Consider the following 10,100-nt stretch of genomic DNA (forward strand, 5'->3'; position numbering starts at 1 on the left):
AAAGACCATCCATAGATACTCAATCCCAAATTTCAATTTCTGGTCTAGCCTCCTTCTCTGTTTTCCTGCCTATCAAATTGCCTCATCTCTGATTTTGCTATTTGATGCCTCAGAGGCATGTGTATCAGTTAGCTTTTTGTTCCATAACAACATATCACACTGTTTTGGTTACATTTCTCCTGTTGCTGAGACAAAATACTCAATGCCCAAAATGAATGAAGGAAAGGTTTATTTAGCTCATAGTTTGTGGAGGTTTCAGTCTATAATCAGCAGGCTCCAAGGCAGGGTGGCAGGGCACAGGGGCAACACTTCAAGGTGGCATAAGACAGCAAAAGCAGCAAGAGCAAAAAGGGGGGAACAAGCCAATTTTCCTCCCTTATATGGTAAGCAGGCTACCCCCAACCCAGGGGCCTATAGCACTCACACCATCTCTTTGTCCTCCTCTTGCACAGGCACATGATGAATACAAAGTATTTATCATGGCCCCTGCTCAGTCACTTAACCTTCTAAACTTCTCAAATTGACACAATGAAGAACATACCAGAGCTGTAAGGCCATGTCCTTTTCACCCCAGGCTGCAAAACTGCTGAGTTACTTTAGTTAAGCTTCTAGACTCAAGTTGACACAATGTATCAACCATAACACACACAAAGGCTACTATAAAGAAAAAGTTCACAGTCTTGGAAGTTCAGTGGCATGGCAGCTACATTTACTCACTTTTGTGGAGGGTCTCCTCACCAGTGCTGGATGGCAGATAGCAATGGTGGGAGCATGTTCAAGAACAAGCAAATGTGGCATCTCCAACCAGAAGTAGAAAGGACAAAGGGCCAGACTTCCTCTGCCCATAATTACCATCTAGTGAGAACTCAAGGGGTCATGTGAGAATGAACTCATGCCCCTGACAACCTAAAGACCTCCTGTTAGGGCCCACCTCTTAAAGCTTCTAATACCTCCCAACAGTGCCCACCTGGGAACCAAGGTCTTTAACACTGGAACCTTTAGAGGAGAAAATAAGACCATACGCAAACCAGAGTAGCACAGTAAATTCACTGGGTACAAAACCAAAATCTTGATATCTTCTATCTTTCCCTACCCACTCTCCCTCATCTTAGTGAAAAGATCTCCCTCTTCCTGGTCGTCTAAGCTAGAAACCCGGCCGTCTACATCCAAAGTGCAGCTTGAATGGATGCACATCTTTCTCCCACTACTACCCACTTGTCAAATCGCCTTCCTCTCTACCCTAGGCTATCCTATAGCCTAATAGCCCTCTGTATTAGTTTTCCATTGCTGCTATCACAAATTATCACAAATTTAGTAGTGTAAAACTTCACAAACGTTCAAATTTCTAAGAGCTACCCACCACTTTGGCTTTTTAGCTCCTTTATCTCTAAACCAGCAACACTGTATCTCTTTGACCATTCCTCTACAGTAACATCACTTTTTCTTAGGGACCTCATGATTACATTGTTCCCTCTCCCCCATTTTTCAACTCATCCCCTCATAATCCAAAATAATTTCCCTATCCTAAGGTAAAATGGCTAGCTGTTTAATTTTCCTTTACCATAGTGTTCAGAATCCTGGCCATGTGCCACAGAGCCATGTGGGGCCTACTTCCTCTACTTTGGGCTTGTCACCTGCTTACTGTGCTCTAGTCATGTAGACTTCTCTTGTTTCTTAAACATCAAACTCCTTTTGGTCTTAGGGTCATTGTTCACACTATTTCTGATGTCTGAACAACCCTCCCCACCTTCCATGCAAGCTTTCATGGCTACCTTTTGATCAGTCCTTGAGATCTCTATAGAAGTTACTCTCACAGGGCAACCTTCCCTAAATTCCTAGTCAATCCTCCTCCTCCTTTTCTTCTTATAGTTAAATCATATTAAATGCAGAAATTAATGTGTTCTACTGTGACTTCCCATATATGCATATGCAATCCTCTGATCACACCCACTCTCCCTATTCTTCTCTTGCCCCCATTTGAACTCTTTCTAAATTGTCACTACTCTTTTTCCTTCATAACTTTCACAATTGGAGTTAAATTTATTGTGTCATTATTTGCGTAATATCTGTTTGTTTGTGTCATATTGCAAACCCATAAGGGTTGGGCCTAATCTGTTCTGTTCATTTCTATCAACCCTGGGATTTAGAACCAACAGGTTCACAACTGGTACTCAGAACTGAAGGTGTGCCATCAGATGTTCCTTTGACAGTAGGTTTAATTCCTGAAGGGTGAGCTGCATAAGTCAAAGATCTCATTTCCTGCTTTAGCATTTTAGGCCATGTAGACTATCCTATTCCTTCAGATCTGTGTTACCAACATCCCAAATCTTGTTACCTTCTCTGATAATGAAATGGCTGAATTTAATTTTTTGGCCATGCACTAGGTCTGCCATGCCAATACTGAGGATAGACATGCTATTTCTCTATTGTTGTTCATGTGTTGCACCACTAGAAAAAAGTGGACCTGGCTGCCTCACACTAGTCATGTTTATTTTGTAGCTTAGGAATCCTTCCATAATTTTTGGTTCCCTGTGATTTTCTTCCAAGGTTCTTTCTATTCATAGTATATTCCATAAGTTAAGCTGAAAAGAATGTGTATTTTACAGCCAGAAAATTATAATTTAAAACTTGGTATGCCTTTATTCATACTACAGAAATGACCCCTGAAAGTACAGCCTTATGTGTGCCCTTATTCAAAAAGTTCACCAACCTGTGATCCTCAGCACAGGCACTAAAACTGATGGTAATAATTTAACAAGCCCCACATAACTGAAGTACTAGATGATCCAAGTGCAGGCATACCTTACTTCAGCACTGCCCTGAACCTACCCCACTTTGTTTCTATGTGGGCACTCTACTGCCATTAACATCTTACTCTCCTACTGAGGGGTTTCTGTGTCCTGTTTAGTTTGACTGTTTGGAGCTTCAGGTGGATATAGGTCATACTTGAAGCTTAGCAAATCACTATTAGAACAGCTAAAAATAATGCCAAGAAAATAAGGATATCAGGAAATGAATCCTTGATTATGTGCTGGCTCTAGGTAATAAATTACAATTGTAGGAACACATCTTCACATATGCTATGTTCTCTACAGAATTTTCATTTCCAAGAACACATCCTACCTCTATTCTCACCCCAGCCTGTGAATATCTGCAAAATATACTCACAGACTCAGAAGAGAATTCCATAGAAGTTAGTTACCACTCCACCTGCATTCTCAGCAGATGCTCAATACTGATGCTTTAATTATCAGATATACACTTTCTCCACTGCACTCCTTAGTCCAAAATTAACCTATCATTCTCTTTCCCTTTCACAGGCTTTGGTTATTTCCTTCCTTCAACCTTACCATTTGACCACGTGTATATCTTAAAGACCTGGCTCAAATGTAACCTACTAGTCCCCACAATACCCTCAGACATCACTTTCTTTTATACTGCAAGCCCCCTTCAGGGTAGGCAGGCTCTGATTGGATCCATGTTTGTATTCTCCCTCCCTCATGTTTACTCTGGTCTTTATTTTACATGTGTAGATACTGTCTGCTAAATGAAATGAGTTAACAGCCAAGTGAGTCTGGTTTATACATATGAAGGCTGCATTATTAGAGGGACAAGCAGCAGTTGTCTACCACCCAGCTCAGGAGGGGACAGGATAAAGATCCACACGTGGTGGGCATAATCACTGGAGTAACATTTTGGAACATTAGAAATCACAAAAGGATGTGCTGTGGGAAAAAGATTAAAAACAGAACACTTCAGCCATAGAAGAGAGACAGTGCAGCGCAATCAGAATTATAATTCAAGGATAAGTCATAGAAAAAAGAAACCCAAAACAGTGTAATTCCAAAGACACCACAAAGGAAGAGGCCTGGGGAAACTTCTAATGGCATTAACACTGATGACAGATAAAGAGGTGGTAGTGATTCAAAGGTTCCTGGTGAGCTCTTGGCAAGTAAAATGTTAAGGCATGAGCTAGACTGAAAAAGCTGAGGTATGAGTAAGAATGACAAGAAGTATAAAATTATTCTTTCAAGCAACTTGAGAGAAAAAGAAGATAGAATCATAGCTCCAAGAGAGTTAAGAAGCACTTGTGAATATAAAATACCACAGAAAAAAGTGGCTTTGCAGATAAGGTATGGCAGCAATATACAAACGTTACCACCGCTACATCAAAGTCACAATGGAGCGAAAAGAAGACTTGGGTGTTAGTACAATCATGCTGCTTAAACATGGCACAGTCTTGGAAAATTATTTTCCATTCCCTTAGCTAACTCATCTGGTTATTCTAACAGAAGTAGTTAATAAATGGAAAAGAATCTTGTAAGAGTTTAGCATTTTCTACAAAGTATTACTAGTGCAAGAGACAGTTTGTACGCTGGAACAGATACATGTTTGTCATTTTGCAGTTGCCCTCATCAGTGTGACAGAAAAAAGCTAAAACTCCCTCCTGTCCAGTATAACCCCAGCAAAGAGACAAGACAATGACAAAGAGACTGAGAAAAGTAGGACAAAATCCAGGTTTGGAGAGTTAATGGTGACCCCTATAGACTGTGCCACTCTCCTGAATAAGAGATGGTAGTCATGGGCTCCCTTCCCAGTGGACAGAGAAATGCCAAGAGCTCCTGAGAACTGTCAATCTGACTTGCCTTGCAGGAGCCTTTTGCATTACCCCAGAGTTCCTGGTCAGTGAAAGGTGTTAACAACATCATCACAGACCTCATGTCTGTCTTAAAAAATAAAATAAAACTATGAACTGAGATAAAGTATATTTATTACCCCTTGGTCATGTAGTTTTGGGTTTTTTCCTCCAAAGAAATGCTACAAGTTAGTGATTTTCCATTCAAACCATTTCCTGAAGACTTTCAACATGGAACAGGAGGCTAATTTTGAGTAGGGTCATGGTAAGGTTCAAACATTTGTAAGTGGGACATAGTATGGAGATATATTTGCAACAGAAGAAATAGAAGAGACATTTCCAAGTCATAGGAAGCACATTAAAGTCACAGATTCTACCAAAAATAAACAGAGAAAAACTAGACGAAGTTCTTCAATTAAAGCAGTTAAGAATGATCTTCCTTCACAAAACAGTACTTACCCCATTCAGTGTAAGGAAACAGTGAATTGAGATTTAAATTGGTCAGTGATGCCAGTCATCCACATTTATCTTTAGGACACACTGTGGATGTTTTTGCTAATTTTAAAAAATCATCTCAATTAAGGCCAGGTGTGGTGGTGCAGGCCTGTAATCCCAGCACTCGGGAGGCTGAGGCAGAAGGATTGTTGCAAGTTCGAGACCAGCCTGGGCTACAAAGTGAGCTCAAGGCCGGCCTGAACTGCATAGTTAGGCCCTGTCTCAAAAAGACCAATAAATAAATAAATAAATAAATAAATAAATAAATAAAATGAAATAAAATGTATATCACTTAAGGTAGCATTAAAATTAATTTGTATTCTAGCACCACTGGACAGACTATCCAGATGACCCTTCTACTAAAAAAAAAAAGCCTAACAAAATACTAGAGAAACTCACAAGTAGAATATTTATAAAAACTGAACAAAAATAATACAAACTACACTGCGCTTATTGACAGTATTCAAAAAAAATCACAGGGAAAAAAGCAGTATCAGTAAGTAAACAAAACAGTGGCATTATGCCATATTAAGATGCCAGAGGGTGAAAGAATGTGGGATTATACATAGAAACTCACTATTAAAAAAGTTGGCCTGCTCTGCTGAAACCATCAGGGTGATTGTAGAGAAAAGTGGGCATTCCTTACAAAGTAGGACAACATGACAAAACAAATATGCAAGACATTCATTAATGCCTGTATAATTTCCACATACATAAACTCAATAGCAAATTGTGATGTACATATGTATAATGCAGAACAATGAATGGACAGCAAAGAACTCTCTCTAGGACAGTAATGATCCAATCACCATCAACAATTCAACAAATATTTATTAGGTACCAGGATCTCTTCTCCAGTTGAAAGTCCTATAGTAAACATGACAAAAATCGTGATCATATAGAGCTTACAAGAAAATGATTTAAAATATATGACCTTGAGCAAGACATATATGTGGGTGACCAAAGGGTTTGTTATGAAGAAATAAAAGGACTGCTCAAAAAATTGAATATATAGCTATATATACATAGAGGTATGCAGAGACAGGCACGTAGATATAAAATGAAGACTGCTGATCACAGTGAAACTGAACATATAAGTAAATATAAGCAAAATGCATTCTTATAATCCTAAATTATTTCTGCTAAATGCAAATATAAGCAATTTCTTTTCTCTAATATGAGCTGATGACAATATTATACATATGAGCCAAAACAACTCTTTGATGACGACTACTGCTATAGCAGTATAGAACCACAATGTGCAACTACTAAATTCAGATCAATAAGCTGGGATCTACTGGATCAAAACCTAAGAACAAGAGAATATACTGATAAACTTACTTATCTGGAGAGATACTCCAGAAACAGGAAGGCGCGTGAGTACTGATTTACAGCAAGGGAGTTATTTCAAGTATGGATACTGTTATTAAATTTAGGCAATTATCGCAACATATGGGATAGTTTCACGTACTGAGTCTAGAAATTTGTTGAAATGAGACTGTCATTTTTCCAGTCGACTCCTAAGTAGTAAGCAGGATCCATTTGCCACATTACTAGTGAATTTCAACCGTTACAGAAGAACGGAATGCTCCTGGCGCAGACGCTCGCACTTTAAATAAATGACTGTATAAAATTGAAGTAAACAAATATATATGCTGACATCACGCAAATATCAGCACTACACAAGGAAGGAGAAAGACTTGCAGCTGACATGTTCTGGATTAGTGGTCTCGCCACTGAAAGAAAACATGAGTTTCGCCACTAAAGGCTTAGAACATACAGCCGATCTTTCAAGTTTTCAGGGGCTGTACACCGAGAAGAGAAAAGGGGTACTGATGGTTCCTGAGGTCCTCTCAGAACAGGGGGCGGAGTCCACATTCCCTCGCTTTAATTAGGCGGCACTGGCAGGGGCACAGGAGGCAAAGGGAGAGTAACAACAGGTTTGAAGGCCAGAAATTTTAATTAGAAAACAAAACACAAAGTTTAAAAGAAAAGAAAAATCGATGTGAAGCACGTGAGGAAATCACCAGAAGTAAACAACTGGAAAAACAATAAAGGGTTAGGATCCCCCATCAAGACACCTCCACCGCTCAAAAGCGTAGGCTGCAAACTGTCTGCAAGCGCCGAGGCCTTCAGGCACGCGGAACTCAAACACTCAGGCAGAAAAGGGAACCGGGAGCAGTTCCCGGGAACCCCTCCCGCCCCTCGCTTCAACTCCGCCCACCGGGCCCGCCCCATCCCGCCAGCTACTCACCGGATTCGCCTCCCACATAACGGTGGTGAAATCAAGCGGAGAGAGCCTGGGGAAAAGGGCTAGCCGCGGAGTCGGTGTGTTGGTTTTTTGTGAGGTCCCCAGGACCGAGAGGACAGAGAGGAACCCTTCACAGAGGCCTTCCTTCTCCCCCTCCCAGTCACAAGCTAGCGTCTTCAGACTACCGAACCTCACGACTTCCGCCCGAAGCCAGCCAATCAGCGCTGGCCCAGCCCCGCCCTCGGAAGTTTGCCCCGCCCCGTCGCCTCTTTCCGGGCTTCCGCCAGCAGTTGTGTGGACGGGGCTTGGTAATACCTGGGCAGTCGCGGAGTCGGAAGGATTTAAACTTCCTGCTTCAAAACTACGTTCACGCCGCCGCACCTACCGAGGGATCCTCAACTACAACTGATTCTATTTCCTTCCCATAGTACCGATGTTTATTGATCCCCTTATAGTGAGTGCAGTGGACAGGAGTCAGATACACTGAGAATTAATTATCTACCTGGACCTGTGACATTTGGGCAGGCTTCATTTCCTCATCTCAAAATGAAGATGATATTGTAATATCTAATATTTGTACCTAAAAGCGTAGTAAGATTATCGGAAGCAACTAGAGCAGTGTTTGGCATAATCAATGTTAAATAATTGATAATGAATGGCGAGACATTGCTGGGGTCCCAAATGAACATGAACCCTGCTCTCATGGGTTTTAAAATCTAGAGAAGGCAAGGAGTAGATAAGTAAAATTAAAAGATGCAATATGGTTCATAGCTCGTTCGTCAAGCACAAGCTTTTATAAGTGTGCTTACCTAGAATAGAGTTTCTTAAAAGATCTCTCAAGAGATGTAAACTAAAACTGCAATTACCTGGGTAAAGACAGCTAAGAGAGTGAAATAGTCTTAGAGACACAGAAGTAGTAGCTGTGCATAGGAAATAAAAATGAAAACACATATAATTCTTGTGGACTTTTGTAATCACACATTTTTTAAATGTTTTCAAAGCAACCCGGAATGGTGGTGCATGCCTATAATCCCAGCGCTCTGGGAAACTGAGCAGTAGGATCACAAGTTCAAGTCCAGCTCAGGCAAGTTACCAGTTTAATGAAAACCTGTCTCAAAATAGAAAAAAAAAAAAAAAACCTTTTAAAGGGATGGGGATGTAGCTCAGCACAAAAGCCCTGGGTTCCACAGTACCAAAACAAACAAACCAAAAATACCTACAGATCTAAAACTCGATTTTTACTTAATATGATGTAAGTATCCTTCAACAGCGGTATGGAAATGTGGCACGTACCTGGAATCCCAGTATTTAGGGAGACTGATGCAGAAGCATCATAAGTGATTCCTGTCTGGGAAACTTAGCTGACCATCTCTCCAAATTTGAAAAAAAAAGGAGCCTGGCTAACATTAGCCCTCTAGAAAGCTGAAGCAGTATCACAAATTTGAGCTCAAGTCTGCAATTTAGCGACTAAGCAAAACCTTTCTCAGAATAAAATATTTTAAAAGGGCCGAGGATATAGCTCAGTGGTAGAATGTCTCTGGGTTCTATCTCCAGTGCCTATTTTTTTTTTTAAAGAAAAGATCTATTATTTTAAAGTACACTGTTGGCATTTCATGGTTTGCATGTATGCATAATGCACACACATTTGATATAATCTACTATGACAAATTCAAGTGGTTTTCAATTTTATGCTATTCCAAAAAATGCTAAAATAAACCTTTCTATTTTTCTCTCACAGTACTGGAGCTTGAACCCACTGAGAGGCATCCCCAATTCCTATTTTTTTTCTTTATTTTGAGCCAGGGTTTTACTAAGTCAATAAATTGCTAGGCTCAAACTTGTGATCATCCTGCCTTAACCTCATTCTTGTACAGATACTGTACAGATACTGTTTTCATATTTATCCATTAACCTCTTCAGAATTAATTCTTAGAAATGAAATTATTTGATAAGCAATTATGGAAATTTTGCCAAATGGTTAGCCAATTGCCTTCATATCATTTTTTGAAGGATCACTTCTTTCCCCATTACTTTGTAGTGTCACCGCTAATCACAAAACTGAATTTGCATATATATATATATATATATATACACACTCACACACATATGTGTATACACACACAGGTGTGTTTTTGAACATTGTTGTGTATTCTGTTAACTATCTGCTTATGCCTACGCTATGCCACACTGCCATAATTATTAAAACTTTGTGATGTATTTGCTCTTTCACAAAAGATTACCTAATTTTCTTTACTTTCAAAATTTTCAAAATAATGAGTTCTCATTCAGGAACACATCTCTCTATGTAGTTAGATCTTCTTTTTTCTTTTTTGTGCTGGGAATTGAACCCAGGGCTCATGCCTGCCAACCATGCACCCTATCACTGAGCTATACCCAATTTTAGTTACTTTTCTTGTTGCTGAGACAAAATAACCAACACCCACAAGTTAAAGGGGAAAAGGTTATTTCAGCTCACAGTTTGTAGAGGTTTCAGTCCACAGTGGGCTAGCTCCAAGGCAGGGTGGCATGGCAGAGAGTCATGGCAGAGGAGAAACAGTCCTCATGGCAGGGCAGGCAGGTGGCAGCAAAGCCTGTCTTCCATCTTTCTCTTTATATTTCATCCAGGCTATAAACTATTGACTGGTGCCATCCACACCCAAGGTGGGGCTTCCATTATCCACATCCAGAACAATGGTAAATTAATTTAGTTATCACACA

The 10,100-nt window shown here is 40.1% G+C and overlaps 1 protein-coding gene across 5 annotated transcripts in view; it reads right to left on the reverse strand.

Annotated features, from left to right (window-relative positions):
• Window positions 1–7,581, reverse strand: part of Parp11 (poly (ADP-ribose) polymerase family, member 11) — a 132,824-nt gene extending 125,243 nt beyond the window's left edge. For all 5 annotated transcript variants that reach the window (XR_001233047.1, XM_013511664.1, XM_013511662.1 and 2 more), the window contains exon 1: window positions 7,386–7,581. Coding sequence is in view for 4 of the 5 variants with exons in the window: in XM_013511664.1 (XP_013367118.1) it covers window positions 7,386–7,403 (18 nt within the window). In the remaining variant the exon portion in view is untranslated. The remainder of the gene's footprint in view (window positions 1–7,385) is intronic.
• Between the last annotated feature and the right edge of the window lie 2,519 nt (window positions 7,582–10,100).

Source organism: Chinchilla lanigera, unplaced genomic scaffold, assembly GCF_000276665.1.
Source record: "Chinchilla lanigera isolate Chin_1 unplaced genomic scaffold, ChiLan1.0 scaffold00012, whole genome shotgun sequence".
Classification (NCBI taxonomy): Eukaryota; Metazoa; Chordata; class Mammalia; order Rodentia; family Chinchillidae; genus Chinchilla; species Chinchilla lanigera.